Source organism: Crocodylus siamensis, chromosome 5 (genome assembly GCF_052110815.1).
Source record: "Crocodylus siamensis isolate JL-2025a chromosome 5, ASM5211081v1, whole genome shotgun sequence".
NCBI lineage: Eukaryota > Metazoa > Chordata > Crocodylia > Crocodylidae > Crocodylus > Crocodylus siamensis.
In genome coordinates, this window is record NC_143399.1 from 94,991,470 (window position 1) to 95,013,167 (window position 21,698).

Genomic DNA, 21,698 nt, shown 5'->3' on the forward strand with positions numbered 1-21,698 from the left:
CCAGAGAGAAAACAACTACAACAATCAATGTTTTGAACACAAGCAACTTCCACAAAAGAAAAATAATCTTAAGATTCCTCCTTGGTTTTGCTCAGTATCTTGAGCTTGTACATCGAGATACTTTATGCTGTTGTTTTCACAGTTCAGTACCATCAGGCATCATTCAAATGGAATTAGCCAAGTGATATTAGCATTATTTACATCAAATCCGAATACATGGCTTTTAAATATTAGCATGTTTTCATGGCAACGCATGTGTTATTTCAATATAGTAAGCCCCATTCTGTTATATTTTATATAGCACGATTTGAAAAATGGTTTACATTACAATAAACTGTAATACTGGAAAATAAACTACATGCAGGAAAACACATGCATATTGCACTGGAAGGTGTTGGACTATTTTCTGGCTAACCACCCTCCCCCCCAAAAAACAAAAAACAAACCAACAACACCAACAAAAACAGTTTAGAGAATCTCCCCCCCAACTCCTCCACTCCAATAGATACAAAAATCTAGTAAACTTGACACTGGAGTACACTTTGTCCTTTTCATATTGAAACAAAGAGATCCTTTGGATGCTCTGCCTGTTTCTTTAAGACACCTCTCTGACCAGTGCCCCTCGATTAATGTTACTTCATTTTGATACCTGCATTTGGAACCTAGTAAAGATTTAAAATACTGAGATCCTTCAGATATCCTGTAACAAAACACTTGTTTGCTTCAGAGGCCCCCTTCCCTAACTTAGCTCAACAAATATTTTACTTTCACAAGTGCCAACAATTCACTTCCTAAAATATTTACTCCACTTCTAAAATTAAGTTAGATATTACAGATTTGGTCCAAGTGAAGCATAAGTATTCCACTAAAATTTATGGCATATTACTTCCTTAGCGCTCTGCTGAATTGACCCAAACTGTGAGTGGGTGGCCTCTTCTGCAAGCCTCCTAGAAAATTTCAGGGAATCCAAATACTCCAATATTTTTTTTTTTTCCCCTGGGCTAAGACTGTTTTTCTTCCACCAGATGGTGCTGAAGCATCAACATATTTTGCTGCTGAAAATACTATCTTCCTTGAAAAACAAGATGATTATATGGAGTCCAAACCAGTTATCTGATGAATTCTGTGCAGACTGAAAATTGCACCTACCCCTCATGCCATTCTCATTATATTAGCACTACATTGTCATTTCCTTTGATGTATTTTATGTGACCATTGCACTTGAAGTGATGATATTCAGCAGCATGGAAATGCCACATGTCACATCTGTGCAGAGACCTAAAAGCCAGAGTCAGCACCCTAGGCAGCAGCAGCAAGGGCTGAGCCAGCCGGGTTAACAGAGAGAGCAACTGCTATTCATGACACTCTAAGTGGATGTCTGAGGCTGTTGTGCCCTGGTCACCCACCACTCATTACACTACTGCATCTGTGACTCCTCCTACAGCTATAACAGCTTCCCTAGAATGAAGAATTTCTTTTCTTGTGCATTGGTGGTGATTTCTGTGGAGAATTCCTTTGGATAGTGGTTAACAAATCCCAGCTGATGTCATTTTCTTGGACAACACCTAGATCTGCTGTGAAAGGAGAGATACAGCATCATGAGCAAATGCTTCTTTCTGAGCAATGGTGAATGTTAAGTTCTGATTCATGAGAAGTCTGCCTTGCAGGGCTTCATCTTGAATCCCACACACAAGTCAATCCCTCAGTAGAGACTCAAGAGTAATACCAAAATTACAGGTCTTAGGCAAAAGACCCAAGTGAGTACACTATAATCCCTTTGCCTGGCAGCTAATTGGGTTTGTCACAATGTATCCATCTCATGGTTTCATATGGAGTTAGTGAAAAGTGGTATTTTAGTATTGCAAGGACTTCATCATGGAACTTGCAATGGGGCTTCGCTGGGTGCATAAGTGATTAACCAATTTTAAAAGCTTGAGACATGAGAGTCAGCAGCATGGCATGTTTCTGGTTAGCTTCAGTAATCCGATTGGCTCCTAGACAGAAGATAATCCAGTCAGCATACAAGTCCTAGGACAATGCCCTGGCCACATCAAATTCTTCAGCATGGCCCAAGGTTGCCAGAATGGAGAGCAGCCACATGGAAAACTCTGGGGGCAGGAAGATCTGGTCTGACCTTCCCAGTCAGCACAAGTCCCCTTCTCCAGAGCAGCAGCTGGGTAAAGCACAGGCATATTTTCTGATTAGTGGGATCACATCCTCATTGCCAGTTTTATGTATTGCAGCAGCTGGTTTCTCTCAGTGAGATTAGCCAGGGACCAACAAGGTAAACCATCTTTAATGTACAAACAAAAGGCTTACCTTTATGTTTCTTTAACTTATACCTTGGGGGCACTATTTTTCTGGATTAAACTTGGTGGCACACTTGACACACCAGTCTGTGGGCCAGATCTGGTCCATAGGCCCAATCCTGCATGTAATGAGGGATCCAACCCCTCCCCACAGCCAGAGCCCCATCCAGCTTTTCAAGGCTGACTCTGCCAGGACCTGATCCAGTCATTTGGGGCCAACGTGGCTGGGGCCTGATCCAGTTGCATGTGGTTGGGACATCTGAGGCCTAATTCTAATGCACAGGGCTGGCGTGGCTAGGGCCTAATCCAGCCATACAAACCCAGCCCAACTGGAGCTCCATCCAGCCAATTTTTCACAGCACACTTCCACTACTCTTGTGACACACTAGTATGCCATGGCACAGTCTTGGGGAATCACTGGCTTAGTTGAATGTTTTTCAAGTATAACAGCAGGTAGCCACAGAAGACAAATACAACATGGAGTTGCTTCCTGCCAGTAGGTGAGGGAATAACACATAAACATACAAAATTTCAATACATAACAGATTTTGTATCCTAAGAAACGAATAGAAAGTTCCTTGGATTCCGGTAGAAAACCTGAACTACCAATGTGAAATAATGTGCATTCAAGTCGGAAAAGCTTGATAAAAGTAGTTGTCTTTTAGATCTGCCACCTAAGATCTCATTGGTCCAGTGATGCTCAACCTTTTGGCCCCACAACCCAGATAAGTCGTGTGGGGCCGAAATGTAGGCCGGATTAGGCCCTGGGGCCTCACACTGCCCCCTCCCTGGTCTGCATTGTGGGACCCATCACCACCCCTTCCCACCCTGGCACACCAGGATTGGGTCCTGGGGGGCTCATTACCATCTTCTCCCACTGAGATTTGGTCCCAGAAACCTGATACCACCCCCTCCCATCCTCTGAACACCATGAGTGGGTCCTGGAGGACCAGCATCAAACCCTCCAATCCCCTGCATGCTGGGATTGGCTTCCAGTGATCTGGCACTGCCCCCTCCCTGTACCCCACACTGGGGTTGGACCCTGGGCCCCAATGCCACCCCCACCTGGCCCTGTGCACTGGGATGCAGTGCACCAGATGAGGCAGTCCCACAGGCCAGATGTGGCTGACAGGCTGGAGGTTGATCACTGCTGCATTACTCCATTGAATGGGAAGCAACTAACCATTTTTATTTTATTTTATTTTATTCTAGAATTTTTTTTTTAAAAAGGCACTTAATATGGCATTCTAGAATCCCCGTATTTTACATAATCGAAATGCCTTGCAGGTTTTCCATGTTTTGGTTTAGAAAACACAGCATTGCTGTAGCAGCAATTAGCTAGTGACCCGTTTAACTTTTCTTTAATAGTTTAGTCCCAGAAACAAAAGCTTCCCCACCACCACCCCGTAAGCTAAAATCTACTGTTGTCATTCATTAACTTTGCAGTGCACATTTAGCCAGACAGCTATGATGTCCAAATTAATGCTCACCTACTTAAACAGGCATAAATCTTACAATTAAAGAACCTCCAACCTTGAGACATTTTTCTAGTCATATGCAAAAACAGATTTGCACATCTTGGAACACTACATTTCAGACAAGTAGGACAAGAGCCAACTGCATGGGCTGATTAATTTAGTTCATCAGAAAAATAAAGCTCCATGCTTTCCCTTTTTTAGCCAGGTAACTTCATGTCATCCTAGCACCTATATACTACATACCAGACTGGAAAGCAATTAACATATTTATTCAAATTCAGGATGGCTCTAAATTTAAGATGGTCCCTTATAATAATTAGATTCTAGACATGGAAAAATTATAAATGTTATTATAATTTTCCATGTCAAGAATCTAATAATTGGAGGGCCATCTTCAAATAGTTCCCCCACTGCAGTACAAAGCAGGAGCAGAGAGGTAGGTGATGGTGGGGCAAGTGGCAAAGGAGCCAAGTGGCCTGAAGCCTGCCCTTGCTACCTCCCCACTACCACCATGCTCCTCGTATCGCTGTCTGACCCAACACCTAATGCCTGCATCCCCTACCCCTTGCCACCTGCTGCCCTACCCACTTGCATTTCTCCCACCTGCCCCCCACCCATATTAGGCCCACCCTGCCACTTTTCCCTCAGTTGGCTTCCCCCCAGCCACTTACCTTCCCCTTCCAGCTCTGCTGGGCCCCCACTCTAGAGTGGAACAGGAGCACAGAGCATATGCTGTCTCTGGTCCCAGCCCAGGCATGCAGCACAGAACCAGGGCCAGAGCTGCTACAGCCATCTCCGTGTGGCCATGCTGGTGCTAGAGGCAGCATGTGCTCAGCTTTCTCTGCCCCAGGCTGAAGCTGGGCCCCAAGAGGGGCCACACCTGCAAGGGGAAGATACATGGTAGAGGAGAGCAGAGGCTGCAAGGCACAGTGACTGCAGCTCCAACTCCAAACCCAGGCTTGGGTTCAGAGTCAAAGCTGCAGTCTCCACCTACCCGAACTTGTTCTCAATCTAAAGTGAGTGGTTTTTCCCCACCCCATGTTTAACTAGGGGGTAGTAATTCTTCTTAGATGCAAGTAATTTCAGTATAATACGTTCTTTACAGTTGTATCTGTTTGTGTTCCAGTTCCTGTTGCTTAAGAGCAAGATCTAAGTACAACAAGAATGGCAAGTATTACTTATCTTACAGTTGGCACAAGTAGGGCCAGTGCTGGATTTAAGGAGACCACAATCACAGGTTCACAATGTTTCCTCAAGCCAACAAGAGACATTTGCATCACTCTACTGAGTAACTAAGCTGTTCCTCTATATTGGGACTGTCCAACTTGCAGCTTGCTAGGAGTTAATACCTAGCTACTGCTGCTCCTATCACTCCAGCTGGAGTAGCAGCCAGGGTCTTGGAGCTCCCACTCTCTCCCCTGATTTCTATTGTCTGACACTGCCCCACAAAGCAGAACACCTGAGCGCATGGTGCCAGTAGACCCAGCATGAGCAGCAGTGTCGCACTGTGCCATGGGGGAATCCACAGAGAGCTGCAAGTCAGGCAAAGTGCTATGCTGTGAAGCAGTAGAGGTGCATGGTCCCACTGACACAATACAACAGGGTGGGAGAGCATCTGCTCACATTTGCATATGGCTTGTGAGAGCTTATGCACAATGGAACCAGGTGGGGGAGCACCCACCTGTGTCCTCGGTGCCATGGGGTGGGGAAGCACCCATTCATACACGTAGCATGCAGCCTTGGGGGTCTGCTAATGTAGTCCCCATAGTGTCTGGCCCCTGCTGGTATGGCCTATGGGTTGTGCAGCCCCTGACTGCTTAGAAGGTCTATGGTATCAGGCTTGGTGATGGTCTTATACAGAGTTTAGGTTACAGTTGTATGAGATGGTTTGGATAGGGATGATATTACCTCAGGCAGAGAGTTGTACTAGATGATCTCTGAAGGTCCCTTTCAGCCCTCCTTATCTAAAGACATGTTCTATATTAATATAAACAAATTCAGGGTCAAATTTTGCTCTCTTCTTTCAATGCAAACTTTCTAGGGGTATGATGTTTTTCATTGACCAGCCCTCAGAACAGAAACAGAATGTCCAGATTCTAAGTAATTCTTTTTCATCCCTTGATAAGATCCAATGGGGCTATGTTTTATATGTTTATTCTGGATGCATTCATTGCATCCCATACTGAGAAGCCAAAAGCTATAATATATGAACTATGTGGTTTAAATGCAAATGGGCAATGCTAGTTAACTCTAGCCTTTGATAACCTCATTATGAGGTTTAGAGTCTAGCATGAGACATTTCCATTATGCATTTTCTCCTGTGTTTAAATACCAAAAGACAAAAAATTAGGACCATTTGGGAGAAGACATTTCCCTCTCTCAAACATATTTAGGCTACTTCTAACCTTGAGGAACAGACATTAAACAAACTGGTTTAAGTGACCAGAAACTGGTTTAAACCTGTTAAACAAAACAGATGTTCAGTGCACATAAACCATTTTGAAATAAACCGGGTTGAATGTAGTATCAGACTTAACTGATTTGGCTCAAACCAGTTTATGCAATGTCTGTTGCAGACCCCTTGCTGGTTTAAGTTAAATCAGAGTCCCCCAGTATCCCAGCATGCTCTGTGGGCTGGGCAGCGCTGGCCCCTCCCCTCTGCACCCTGGCTGCAGCTTGGCAGTCCCTGCAGGCATCTGCTTCCCCCACACCACCACTCTCTGCTAAGCAGGCATTCCCCCTTTCCTCACAGACACCTCTCAGTACAGGCAGTCCTCAGACCTACAACACAATTGGTTCCTGAAAACTGCGTCTTAAGTCAAAACGTTGTAACTGAACAATTTTCTCATAAGAAACAATATTATAAATGGAAGATTGGTTCCTGAACCAAGATCTCATACCCTATTTTCACTAAAAATACCCCAACATTTTGTACTCAATCAATTATAGATGAGTAATATAGCTACATTAATGTATTTATATTGTAAATAGCAATCATATTGATTTGGAAAGACTTCTCTGAGGTGACTTTGCTAGACTTTTTAAAAGGCTCTTGGCTGGAGTCTTGTCTGCTTTCTTAAAAAAAGTGTCCAAGGAAGTTTGGACAGATGTTCTCCAGGGAGATGAGAGACACAGCGAACTTGTTCGCTGGTGTGGTGTCGCATCGGATCAAGCATTGTTAAGTCAAAACTGACATCATAAAGTTGAAACAGGGTATCAATTTATAAATGTTGCAAGTGCAAAACATTGTAACTTGAAATGTTGTAAGTCAAGGACTGCCTGTATTAACTAGCAGGCCACATGCTGGCTCTCTCTAAGCTGTGGCACACAGGACAAAGGTAGAATCAACAGATAACTGGTAATGTCCCTCTGTTTTCTTAATGGGGTGACAAACACTGAGTTACAAGTGATAAACATTCCCTGGTGGGCTGGTCAGGAGCAAGGTGGGGGGATGCTTCCTAATGACAGCAGTCTTGCCAGGGCCAGGCCACACCCTCCTCAACTCATCTCTGTGCAAGGGAAGGGAAATCTGGTCTACCACCCCCGAGCTTCTAGCCTGAGCCACTGCAGGCATGTGCCTGCATTTCTGAGATGTCTGTCTGGTTACAAAACTGATTTAGCCTAGCCAGGTTAGACTAACCTGCAAAAATTCAATCAATTCAGGCTCAGCCTGTCTGAATGTCTGTCCCTAGCCTTGGTTTTGCTGGATTGCTTAAGTCCTATTTAAGGCACACAAGCAAAGGCCAAGAGAAATAACTTAATTTAATTTTGAATCAAGTTTACTGGAAACTAAGAAGCCCTTACTGAAGAACATGAGTCTTAGAATAAATAACATATCTTACTATCTAGTACAGAAAAATAACCAGATTATATTAATATAAACTGAAATAATATAAAGCCAAATCCAACTTGTCTCAGTTAAGAGCAACAAAGGATTTTACAGGATTTTCTCATGTATAAACCTACCCCTCAAAATAACACACCATTTTTTTTTAAAATAGAATGGAGAAAAAAGATCTTACCTTGCAAAAAGTAGCAGCAGCTAGGAAGCTGAAGCTGCTCCCTAACCTGCTGCCAACCCCATATAGCAGATGGGGCCTGAAGACTGTCCCACAGCCCTGGGCTCACTACAGCACTCGGGACCAAGGCTGCTCACTGGAGTCAGTCCATGGACTCCAGACACCAGCCCAATCTGGCCTGTGGGCCATGTTATCTGGGGGGAGGGGAGAGAGGGGGTTTCTCACAGGTATGAAAATTTGGCAGCATAGGAGTGGTGGCAATATTAACTGCCATGGCTTCCAGAACTGCAGCAATAAATGCTGCCACCACACCACCGGCACCATATTTCTGAACCTGTGGGGATCCCTATTTCCATCAGCTGGTTTGGGGAAGAAAAGTGCAGGTTATATGTGAGAAAATATGGTAAATTATTCACAATCGGTAAGGACCTCCACAACTTTAACTATTAAAAAATTATAAACCCAGTATTATTTGTCTTTGCTTGAAAGATAATAGCAATTCAACCAGATTACTTTGCTCTAAAATACTGTGTATTAACAGAGTGTCAGAGAATTATTCATGTTTTGTAATAAAAAGAGCAGTAAATAAATTGGAGTGTGGTGCAATTTTTTTTCTCCCTACATCTTTCCTACTGCTTACAAAAATTTCCTTATTTCCATCTGTAACAGCTACACACTTTAAATAGCGCTTAACTTTCTGTAGAAACAATCTAGAACAGTTAACTTAAATCAGGCAAACCCAAATGAACATAGAAGCTATTTAGTATGCAAAACATCTGAGGCCATAAATTTGTAAGAAGTGCGTAGGTAAACTGAGTCTTCCACATCAATAGCTGCAGAAAAAGAAGAAGGACAAAATCTATCACTTGATTCTTTTGATATTAACTTGCCACTGAAAGCCAACTCATCTGAGATGTTTCTTGTAGAACAAATGTTAAACTTTAAACAGGTTTACAATGCTACTCCTAAATACTGAAAACAGAGAGCCTTTCCCTCCCCCTGGAACTCCACCTTATTTCCCAAGCCCATGCAGGAGAATGATTTAACTGGAAAGGGACATAAACTTCAGGGAGCAAGATATCTTAGACATTTCAGATTACTTGTAAAAGTTGACTCACAGAAATCAAGTTGCTTTTTTTGCAATCTAATTCCCCAACTGTACTCTCCCAGCCTTGTAGGGAATCATTCAATTCCTTTCCCACCTAAACCAGATAATTCACCCAAGGCATTTAATAAGCTCCAGCTAATGGGGATCAGCTTGCAGGGGAGCAGTCTTGCTGATCCATCAAATCACAGTCAGAACCAGACTTTGCTTAACAGGTATAGCAATCCATAACATGGCTTACCTGTTATTATTGAATTAAGTAATTAAAAAGTACAGACTCAAAAAAAAGTTAGTGCAAATTATTTAAAGTAAGCTTGAAATCAAGTCATTTTGGGTCATAATGAACACTTTCAATCAGGTATTAAAAAGACTTTCAAAAACAGATTCTTTAAAAATAGATCAAAGGAGCAAGCAAACAAGATGGGATTAGTTTCTTGTTCCCACTAATGGTCTTGTGGGAATTACACAAGGGGACTTCTAGTTTTCCCAACTCAGAGTCCTTGAAAATGATCTTAAAAAAAAAGAACAAGTCATTTAGTTCAGGGTTGAGGGTTTTTTTAATTAGTGCACATAGATTTTTAACATGCAAAATGAAAGGAAATAATTAAGGGTATTCCAGGAAACCTGGGTGGCTTCTATGACATTTCAGAGTTCAGCTGCTACTAACTGATGCAGAGTTATTTTGAATTCTTGCTTCCTATTGGCCTGTAGATGAAATATAGACCTGAACTAGTAGCTTTAGGATTAACAGTTGCCATTTTAGCCAGAAGGCAGAGCAGGTTTTGTACCTTATAGACTAACTGATTCAGAGAGGCACGAGTTCACACAGGCAATACAAATTCTGTATGTGCTTGGCTCTTCTGGAGGAAAGTTAGATTAGATACCTACCAGCAAGATCTCCCACCCCACAATCTAACTTGAATGGCCATATGCTTGCCTCAGGACAGAGACACACTCAACATCCTATACCCCCCTGCTCTCTCTCAAAGAGAGCACTAGCTCACTGTCAGCCTGCCCATGGGTAAACTGTCAGGGAGCCCTAGGGGGACCCCCAATCTTGGAAAATTCTGCCCTCCTCCCACCAATCATTTGATTGGCAGGAAGGGGAGGGTGGCACAGGGAGAGGCATCCTCCTGCAGGGAAAACCCTCCTGGAGCCCCAGGAGAGTTGCTATCAGGAAAAATACCCCTGCCCACACATCCTGTGGTTCACCCAGCTGCACTGCTATGACAATACTCCTGGAGTTGGGGCTGTAGAAACTGGGCTGCACATAAGATATATGTATAGAGATTCCAATCAGGGGGTTGGAATGCATGTAGGCTCCAACTCCTGTGTTGTTTTTCTAGCAGTAGCAAGAAATTGCTACTGCTAGAAATGACGGCCATAGGCTACAACCTACTTTGTGAAATCATATGAAATAATTTCATGCTATGAAAACAATGCTTTGCTTCAAGAAGTAGTGTAAAAGCAAAAAATTGAGGGTGGGGCAGAATAAAGAGCAGTAAATAAGATAAAAGTTATCATTCATAGTGTCCGATGAAGCAGGTGGTAGCTTACAAAAGCTCATGACTCTCTAAACCAGGTAATCTATAAGGTGCCATCCTGCCTTACCTTCTGCCAATGACTCTCAGCTCCCTTTCTGCAATGCAGGTTCTTACCCAGGGAAAGGATATACCTGCTACATCCTTTTCAAGACCATCATCCACACTAATCCTTTCTCTACAAAAATCAGATTTCTCTTGAGGTCTTGAATTAGGCACCTATTGCAGCTCCATTCTTTCTACTCTCCAACATCTTAGCTCAGGCCACCCACACACCTTAACTTATTTGCTGGTTTTTATTCACCACCAAATTAGTTTGCAAAGATTAAATGGTAAGAAAACTTCTGTCAAAGATTAAGTCACGTATTCAGAAAGTTCTCCAAACAGGCAGTTTCTAGATTCTGCTAAGATGAAGAAATACCATCACTTGACAGATTTAAATTTAGTAACACAGACCTTGAAGTAAATAAACTGTTACTAGCAGGTGATGAACTCAGTAATGTGATCTGTTTCATCTCCAACTGATGATAAACAGGATGACCAGTAACCAGGTGATGAATTGAAAAACTGTGATGGAGAAAGCAAAAGAGTTTGGACAAGATCCGTGCCTCTTGGTTTGTAGACATCCATAAAGCTTATCATTCCATTGGATAAATGAATCTATAGTTATGCTTGCTTGAGATGGATTCCCCACATCATCTGACTGATCTGTGCAAACCAAACAGAGGACAAAAAGCCATAATCAAGGTTGCTGGCCTGATAATGGTTCCAAGTACACAAAGGAGTGCAACAAGATTGCACACTCTCTCTCTGTCAGTCTTCCAGGTTTATGCAGGAGTGATCATGTGGGGACCATGAGGAGGATCTGAAAGGCATCTGAGAATCAGAGTCAGAAGGCTACACAATTTGAAGTATGCAGTAACGCTGTTTTGGTTGCAATTCCTTTAAAAGAGCTGAAAGACCTACAGCAAGGAAGGAGTTGTGCTAGGGAAAAGACACGGCATCATGTCATCATTAATATTCCAAAGTGATCTCCATGTCTCTCTAGACAAAGAATCAGAGCTGACAGAAATAATGAGTTCTTGAAGCAAGTCTCAAGTTCTACATACTGGGGTGTAATCTTAACAGAAGACAATAAACACATAAATGGAATAAGACAGGTTAGGCAAAGCTCACACAGCGGTAAGGGATTTGAATGCAATATGGACGAGTAGGCAGATTACTAATAGAACAAAGACATGCTTATTAAATGCACTGATAGCAAAGTACAACTGTGAAGGTTGGATACTTATAAAGAAGTTAGAAAATTACAAGTGTTTAAGATGTGCTACAGAAGAATGTTGAGTATTTCTGGACTTTAAAAAGATCCAACAAATATGTGCTCTGTAAGACCAGAACCAAGCCTTAATGTAAGCAAAAAGAAGTGATTTGGACACATATTAAGAACTGCTTTTAGATTAATGAATTCAGATGACCTCATAAACTATTAAGCATTTGCCATTTCTGACAAAGGGTAGTCAAGTAGGTATAATATCAACAGCTGGAGGCTATATATCTTTCACCTGACACCTTGCTTTTGCATACTATTTAGGCCCTGGATGAAAGAAAGCACAAGCCAGTTCCACTTTTAAGTCTAATCATGTAAAAATTTGAGTCGGTAAGTAATTTAAAGCTTTGCTAGGTAACAAATCATTGTAGAGCTAATAGCCTTAGATGTTTGTCAGCCTCTTCAGGGCATCATGGACCAGCCAGCATTCTGAAAGCTAAAAGTTTTTTCAGCTCCCTGGAAACTATTATTACAGTTTATTTCCTTAAAACAATTTCTTTTCCAGTACTGTTGTGGAGCATAAGGGGTTGCAAATCCTGGGCCTTTTGCTTATTTAGAAGGGTAAATTCTAGGTCAGTCAATTTTTGATTCCAGAAGGAAGAACTATTGTGGTTTATAGGCAAAACTAAGTGTATTATAGAAAGTTTACAAGAACACAAGGAAACAATGCTTTGCTTCAGGATAGCCAAAAATTGGTTGTGGAGGAGAATAAAAGTCAGAGAATAAGCTAAAGTGGAGCTACAGTAGGTGGCTAATGGTACAGAAGGGGGACCCTGCAGCATGGAAATGGGTGAGAGGCCACAGTCTGGGTGCATCCCTGTTGCTAGAACAGCCAGTGCCTTATGCTTCTCTCCCTCTGTCCTCTGTAGATTTGCATCAGCCCTACAGTAATAGCAAAGCTGTTTTTATTTGAAGGGGTGAGGAAAAAAGAGTCTGTAGTCAAAATCCTGCTTCTGGTCCATCCCATCTTTGACCCCCAGCAACACAGCATCTGGGAGCACAGACCAGTGGGATCCCCACTCCCCACCAGCACCCACTGGCCCCCCATCGCCGCACCTGCATTTCTTTGATGTTCTCCACCGGGGCAATAGGTTGCACAGGCCTGGCGTGGCGGGAGCCGCTCTTCATGGGGAGCTGCAATCTACTTGATTGGCGGGCCACGGAGGCAGGAGCAGACCCTGAGTTTGACTGGCCCCCAGCACCTGGCTCCATCTCCTCTGCCTCCTGGAAGCTCAATGCCGCAGGGAACAGAGCAATGCTAACACTGCATGGAAAGGAGACCTCTGCCTCCTGCTCCCACAGCCTGTTTGCTGCTGCTGTTTCCATGGTGAGGAGGAATCTTAGACACTTGCAGAGGCTGCATCTCAATTGCCTCCTCCCCCTTCATAGTGTTGCTGGGCTCAGGCTGTCCCCCTAGCATGGCTGCATCACTCTTCTGCTGGGAAAGAGCTCTTATTTTTTCTTGTTTTCTTCTCTAGCTCTAGTTTACTCTCTAGGAAAACTAAGCAAATAAATTCCATGGTATAACTGGGATGAGGGAAATAAAGCTCCTGTTTCAATAGCAAGCCACATCTTCAAATACAGGCAACTTGTTTAAAAAATGCTCTAAACAGCCCTGCTTAAGTAAAAACCATCCTGTCTGCTTCCAAGGTATCAATGCCTGGATCCTCTTGTCTCTGCATCTGCTGCTTGCACTGCCCAGTTAGTGTCCTTCCTCAGCCAGGCAGGGAACAGCACCGTCTCTGCCTCAGAAAATAAATTCCGCCCCTTGTACATCACTATGTGACACACAGATAAGGCAAAGGCTGGGGCATGTTTAACTGTGCCGAGCTTTTCAATTTCCCCTGCAAGGAGGATGAAACTGAACAGACAATACAGACTCTGACATTTATACTGCAATAAAGTTGAGAGGAATAGTTGAAGACAGGAGCAAATCTTTGGGTGAGAGGGGGTTGGTGCAGATGGTGAGATGTATCATCACATATAAAACAACACATATTTTTCTCCACTTAAAAATAAGCAAGGAGTTTTACTAATGTACTAGGGGCCTAGGACTGTGTTATTCAGTTTAAATTGAATCAAAGACAAATATAATGTCATTGGAATGAGTGAAAAACAAAGCATTGCTGTGAAACAGGAGCTTCATTTCCAGGAGCAGCTACAGACAACAGAAGTGCAAGACAAAGGATAGCTTGATTTGAAGACTGGCCTGCTACAAGGGCTATGGCAGGGGTGGGCAAAATACAGTCCGTGTGCCAGATCCAGCCCGCCAGCCTGCCACAGGGCCTTTAAAAATTTTAGAAAATGTATATCTGCCCATGGCCGCCTGGCAAAGATGACAGGCGGACAGCTGCAGCAGGACCCAGCGGGAGCCTATGGCTGAGCAACAAGGCTAGCCCTTCCCGCCCTCAGCCCCCAACTAGAAGCCTCTGCGGCTTCTGGCTCCATGCCTCTGGAGCTGTCCCCCCTCCTTCCGTCTGAGTGGAAAATAAGGTACGATTGGAGGGAGGGAGTGGCTGGAAATGGTAGTTGCGGGGAGCAGTGGGGGCTGTATGGAGTGGCGCAGTGGCAGGGGGGCCCCGTGGGGAACAGCATGGGAAGTGGCAGCTGCAGGGAGCGGTGGGACCCATGTGGTGTACAGCAGGTGGCATAGCCACAGCAGGTAGCACAGTGGGCCCTGACAGGTGGCAGAGCCACAGCTGGGCCCCAGCAGGTCGCAGGGCTGCAGTGGGTGGTGGAGCAGTAACAGGAGCTGGGCCCTGGCAGGTTGCAGAGCCGCAGCTAGGCCTCAGTGAGCAGCAGGAGCCAGTGGGCGGCAGAGCCACAATGAGACCCAGTAGGCAGCGGAGCCCCAGTGGGCAGTGGGGCCATGGCAGTCCCTGACAGGCAAAGCAGAACCACGGCTGGGCCCAAGTGGGACCCAGAAGTCAGCAGAGCCACTGTGGGTGGTGGGCCTGTTAGAATTGCACAGCTTACATCTTGCTCTTGATAAGAAAGAAATACGGTCCAAGGCTTCTCTCCCCCAGTCCCTCCTTACCCTTTCACATGCTGATTGCAAAAACCAGTTTAGGCTATAATTCAACTGCATGGCCTTGGGGGAGAATGAACCTTTGATGAACTCTTGTGGTTTTGAGCATGCTTAATGAGCTGTTACATATTTACCTCTCCGCCCCGTATACTTAAATAGCTAATTATATTATACATGTGATGTATGTAATGATGTAGTTACATGTATGTTTGTATAAAACGGAAGTAGGCTGCAGGAACTCCTGTGTCTGCACACGTGCCCAGGAGAGAGAAAATAAATGCCACTTGCAAACACAATTAGTTCGTTAGAGGTGATCTGCGCACCAAGCTTGCTCCACTCTAACCTTTGTTTGCAAACAAATACATCCTTTTGTGCCGACTGATGTCTGTGTGTCTATGATCTCAGCACGCCTCCAGGGAAACGAACCGCCGTTTGTGCAACAGGCCCCAGCAGGCAGCAGAGCTGCAGCTGGGCCAATGCAGGACCTGGAGGACAGTAGAGCCCCAGTGGGTGGCAGCAGCACAGTGGGTCCTGGTGGACAGCATAGCCGTGAGGGTCTCTGGCAGGTGGTGGAGCCATGGTGAGTGGCAGGGTTGCGGCAGGCAGTGGAGTCACAGTGGGGCTGCAGCAGGCAGTGGGTCTGTGAGGAGCACTGCAGGAAGCAGGGGGCTGCAGTAGGGAACACAGGGAAAAGTGGTGGCAGGCAAAAACATGGAGCCCATGCAAGTACCCTGGGGCTGACAGAGATCCAGGGTGGGGTTGTAGAAATACAGAGCCTGGGCATGGGGTCTGCCTGGCTGCATCATGTGAGGCTCACATGTAGTGTGTTAGAGCTGCACGCTATGGAGCTGGCAGCCCGGCCCCGGCTCTCTCAGCACACATCCAGCCACCATACCCACACCCCACTACGTGCACACATACTCTCCCCAACCACACTACCACTTATATCCCCTTCTGCCCACACAAAACACACAGTAGGAGTGTATTTTAAGCTATTATGCAGCCGCCTCTAGATACATTTTCTGTAAACACAGAAATTAGTAGAAAAATATGTTTAAATAAAATTAAAATAGGTTATAGTATATGTTTTTTACGTGTGTGTGTATGTATGTGGGTGTATACATATACATATCTTTTTCACTGTTTCCAGATCACAGCACCCTTCCTCCCAAAAGGAGTACTTCCAGGGCAAAAGGAGGGACTTCGAATGGCAAAGGTCAGGGACTAGGAGGTAGGACTTCCGGGCCCAATATGGCAACCGGGGCAGGACAACTGCCAAGGGGTGGGGCTATCCATTCAGCCCTCAACAGCTTCCCCAAACTTGGTAAGTGGCTCTCCACTCAAAATAATTGCCCACCCATGAGCTATGGTAATTACAGGGGCAGAGGTTTGTTAGGCCTCTACAGTGCCAGGGATCTATAATTCAATTGCACCTGAACAGATTAATCCTTCAGAGTATTGGCCTGCGGCCCAGCCCACCCTGAGGCACACTACTATTAATGAAGACAAAGTAAGGGTTAATAAGCAAATCTGTATTATAAACCAAAGGTATCAACAACCATAACAACATGAACTAATCAACAACCATTTAACAGAACACTACATACAAATGTGTACAGAGAGCAGTACTGGCCTGTCACCAGTGGTGGCAGCCAAGAGCACTGACACCCAGGCTGCAGGGCCTGCTGTCAGATCCCTGTGAGTTCTCAAAGGCTCAGGACTTCCTCATTCTCAAGGTTGTCCTGAACCCAGTTTAGTCCATTCCCAGGATTTGCTTCAGCAATCTCACACTATCTGGGGGTTTTCTTAAAACCTTTACCTCTAGGACCATGCATAAGCATCCCAGCTTTAACTTTTTTTTTCTTTAGTTGAAAAAAGTACAAAAGCTCAGTCCAGATGTATCCTCAGGATTCAAAATGCCTTAAAAATATTTTATTTTCATCTCATGGTTTATTAATCCTTGATGTTGGCACAATCAAATTTGTTTTAAAAAATCTAAGTGAATACATTAGTTTGAAACTCTACTATAGTAACTGCAAGGCAAGCCAGCACAGAAATTAAATCATTTTGGATAGCGCTGGTATCAGGTAAATATAATACAGTGCAATTAGATTACCCTTTTAAAAAAACAGAGGATTTCTTTGCCAGCAGATTTCATCACTTCTCACTCCTCCAATTTGATAGCAAAGATAAAGATCTCTCCAAAAAGCCCATTACAGATACTACTTTAGTGGATACCAATTTTCAAACGCATCAGTAAACAAATCTGTCACCAAGGAAATCTCCATCTCTAATCTCCTAAAAGTAATAACCACACTGCAGAAAACAGATACAGTACTTACTCAAAAGAAACTGAAAGCCACTTAATGTTAAAATATATATGAAAATCCTGGTCTAAGTATTCACAGTCTGTTTTTGAAAGCACCAGCAACTCACACCTGAAAGTTGTCTCAATAATTACCCAGAACAATATACAATAAAATAGCCAAAAAACTGGAAGTCAGAGCACCAGGCTGGGAGTTAGAAAATCTAAGTTCTGCTCCCAGCTTTGTTACTGACCTTGTCAGTTTTAATAATATGTTTTTTGTTACTGCAGCTATCTTACTATGCATGCTTTGTAGATAGTCATAAATACATGAAGCTGGGGAGAACTCAGGAGGTCACCTCATCAACTTAAGGCACGACAAGTACACCTAGAATATCCCTGAGAGATTTGTCTCCTACCTATTTGCCTTGCCTCCAGTGACTGGGACCCCACATGCTCTCTAGTTAGCCAGTTCCCATTCTTAAATATCCTACAGTTAAAAAGTTTTTCCTAATATTTTACCTAAATCTTCCTCTGGTAAGCCTGTTATTCTTGTGCTATCTGCACTAGACCCAGAACAATTAATCAGTATTATCTTTTAACAGTCTTGTATGTATTAGAAAGCTGTTATCATGAACTCTGAACTCTCAGCTGATTATCTAAACTTCGCTTAAAGTTCAGTGCCCAAAACAGAACACAGAACTCCTGCTAAGGCTTCAGAAGTGCTAAGCAAAGTGGAATAATTTCATCTCACATTTCACATGTGATATGCCTATAAATGGATTCCAGAGTAACGATTTGTGCAACTGCATCACATTAGTCACTGGAATTCAGATGGTGGGTATGTGATTCATACAGTTGCAACATGGGATCCCCAGGCACAGGACACAAAATGGACGCTTGACATATAAAATGGAAACTTGACATAACTTTGGTTCACTTACAAATACAGGCCTAAACCATACGATATCCATATGAAACAATAAAAATCAATACAAAGAGGATAATAATACAATATACAACAGTAAAAATCAATACAAACCCAATAATTATACAATGTAAAACAGTGGATATCCCAGACCAAACACTTCCTATCAAAATAATGTTAAAGCTTATCCTAAGTCTGAGCTCACTTATACTTATCTATAGGGAATAGAGGGGGAGAGAAAAAGTCAGAAATGGCTGTGGGAGGGGAGGGAATGCATATCTATCATATGTGTGTATATATATATGTGTGTGTGTGTGTATATATATATAAAAAAAATGTATGTATGTATTAAAAAAAGAAAAACTGGGGGTTTTGCCACAAAATAGTCCTCCCATTTTGATGACAAAGTATTGATAACTTCTATTTGAATACTATTTTTTCAATGGCGATTTCATTTAGATTTTATTCCCCCAGTCTGCTTATGAAAATGTAATTTAAGACTGTATCAAAATCCTTGCTAAATCAAGATACATCCTGTCTACTGCTTTCCCTAACCACTAGGTAATTTATCCTTTCAGAAAAGGAAATTGGATTTGTTTGTCATGGTTTATTCTTGTGAAATCCATGTTATCTGCTAGGTCAGGGATCAGCAGCCTTTTCCCAGCTCAGGCCAAAACCTGTGACCTGACTATAGCTGAAGGCAGGATATCTCTGTCCCCACCCCCTTCCCTGACCCCACAGTGGCCAGATGCCTGAACTCACTCTCGCTGAATATTCCTGATACCTCTGCAGCAAGGAAAAGCGCATTCACAGTGGAGTTGCATGATCCACAGCCAAGAGGCGTGCCACAATGGGGACAGCACAGCTCTGTATCACCACTTCCCTGTGCCAGATCAGACTGCTTCACAGGCATTTCCAGCTGGTGGGCCATTTGCTGCCCCCCTGTTCTAAGTGCTGACAGACTGATTGTTTAAAATTTGTTTCAGTATCTTTTCAGTCCTAAAAAGTTAGGCTGACTGACCTATAATTCCTTTTGTCCTCCTTTTCCAGGATAGATACTGTTTGCCTTTCTCCACTACTGTAGAATGTTATCCATCCTTGAACAGTTCTCAAAAACAACTGCTCAGGGTTCAAAGGATGCTTTAGCCTCATGTAATTTGCCTTATGACAACTTAAGGATACGACAAATAACATGAGGCCTTTCCAACCTGAATGCATCTAATTTAATTAAATATGAATAACTGTAAGAACAATGGGACAATGGAATGAAAGCTAAGAAATCTCCTTTGGAGGTTTTCAAGAAAGTACTGGAGAACTGTGATTCTATATTGTGATTCTTTGTTTTTGTTTATTCCATGTTCTGGCCTGAGTTCCTACTCCCTTTTTGTTGCTGTTAAATGTTATCTTGTAAATGCAGTCAACTGTGGGTACCCCTAATCTAAAAGGTGTACAGAGGAATTCAACCTTACCTAAACTACCTTGCTTGCTGTTAAAATGTGATGAGCATGAATTCTTCCTAACCTCATGTTTGCTGATCATCAGTAACTTTTTCTAAAAACTGAAGTAAAGAAAGCACTGAACATTCATGCCTTAGATGTGCTCTCCATTATTTTTTCTCCTTCCCCATTTAGAAACAGTCCTATTTTTTCTTCTTTCTCTTAGTTTTAAAATATTTATAAAACTTTTCCTCATTGCCTTTAGTTTCCCTTTCCAATTGTAATTCAAAATGTTAGAACCTGAAAAAACAGTTCAACACATTCAGTAAAAATTTACAAAATATTTTGGTTGCTACAAATTTGCAAAAAGTTCCAAGTATTTCAGTAATGGTCATCTTTCACCTTTGTTATTCACAAGGGGGGCACTTACCTGTAACACCCCATTTTGTTTTTAAAGGCCCTAGCTAAACTATTTCTTCTGAGATGCATGGTTAGAATTGGCTACCAAATCGAAAAATACAATTCTTGAAAATAGTCTTTTCCCTTCTTTTTACCTTATGAAATTCCTTTTTGTTTTGTGTGGTGTTTTAAATATCTCTTCTTTGAATCCTTCCAGACATGATGATACAGGAAGCTGAAACAAAATGAGTTGGAAAGTTCTCTACTTTGGGAATACCTAGCTCCACTCTTTGCTATCAGAGTGTGAAGAGTATGACTCCTTGTTCTCAAGTATACCACTCAGCAAATACCCTGGACATAAGAACAAGAATAACATAGTTAAGCGTATAATCTACTTTATGCTGTGTGGTAAAATATCTACTTGAATTATTGGCCAGGAAGTTACTGCACTTGAGTTTTAATTCATTTGAGAAATGCTTAAAACAAAACCTGGGACCATTACTGACTTTTGCCCTCATCTTACCTCGGGCTTATCTATTATCCTGTGCTTATCTACGATAAGTTGGTGGCTTCACTGGGTTCAATTCAGCTTCTCCCAGGTGTACAATTTAAGTCCCTACATAACCACATGATTTCAGATCATCATTTGAAATAACTCTGTGTAAAAACTAACAAAAATGCCTAAAATACAAATCTATCAAAAGCTCTCCTGGTAATAGTGCCTCTTTATGATGATATATATCAAGTATCTTGTCCACACATTTATCCAAAGAACAAACACCCACCTTAAATTTCAGTGGTTCTGTTAAATTTTTATTTTCATTTTTCTTGAACCATCTCAACAATACATACAGGAGAGCTTTCTCAAAGTTTATTTATACAACTGTGAATTCTGTGACGGGGTTTATTGTTATGGATACTGTTTTACAGCTACAGCTTGGGACAGAGTTAAAGTAAAGTATTTTTTTACCTTAGCCTACATTTGGAGCATTTTTTAAGACTTTATTATTAGTAATATGGTGACAGGCAAAATGCGTGACATGGGTGCTTGTGCAACTGACTGTCTCTGTCTTGGGGCAGTTGATTGTCTGTTTAGCAAGGATTATCTAATTAGTAAGGATTAACACCTACAAAACCTAAGGAGAGGAAATAATCGATACAGACAATCAACTGCCCCAAGACAGAGACAGTCAGTTGCACAAGCACTCATGTCATGAATTTTGCTGTCAGCAGCTAGAGGGCCCCAGAAGCCCTGCACCTATCTCCTTGGCAGCTTAACACACACACTGTCACCCATGTCCCGAGTTTTGCTTGTCTGCAGCTTGAGGTGCAGTTTTCCCCAAACCCCTGCTTGAATCTCCTTGAAACTTGGCAGGCTTTGTGGTCTCAGCAGGGGCCACCACCCCTGCAGTTTTCACCCCCCTATAGTGTAACATGTGATGTGAGTTTTGCTTTCAAGAATTTGGGGTGCAATTCCCCCCAAACCCCTGCACCTATCTCCTTCAAACTTGGCAGGCTTCATGCTCTCAGCAGAGGCTACGACCCCTGCAAGTTTCATCCAAATCAGACAAAAAACAACAAAGTCATAGATATTTCATTGATTCCCCATTATATCCTGTGGCCGGATCTCCAAAGCAGCTCCAAACTTTTCCAAAGCAGTTCAGAAGCTCTGAACCTCTTCGGAAAGCCTAAAGAAGCCAGCACTTCCGTGCAGACATGCTGCTTCAGCGTCCGAATCTTCTCCGAATCCGAAGCATGGTCCGAAGCCTCACACAGCCCTACTATATAGTGACTTGGTGTACAGAAAAGCAAATGACAATGTA

At 43.0% G+C, this 21,698-nt stretch overlaps 1 protein-coding gene across 1 annotated transcript in view; it reads right to left on the bottom strand.

Annotated features, from left to right (window-relative positions):
- Window positions 1–12,991, bottom strand: part of DNAH5 (dynein axonemal heavy chain 5) — a 305,852-nt gene extending 292,861 nt beyond the window's left edge. The window contains exon 1 of the mRNA XM_090049841.1: window positions 12,836–12,991. Within this exon, the coding sequence (XP_089905967.1) occupies window positions 12,836–12,991 (156 nt within the window). The remainder of the gene's footprint in view (window positions 1–12,835) is intronic.
- Window positions 12,992–21,698: the final 8,707 nt, after the last annotated feature.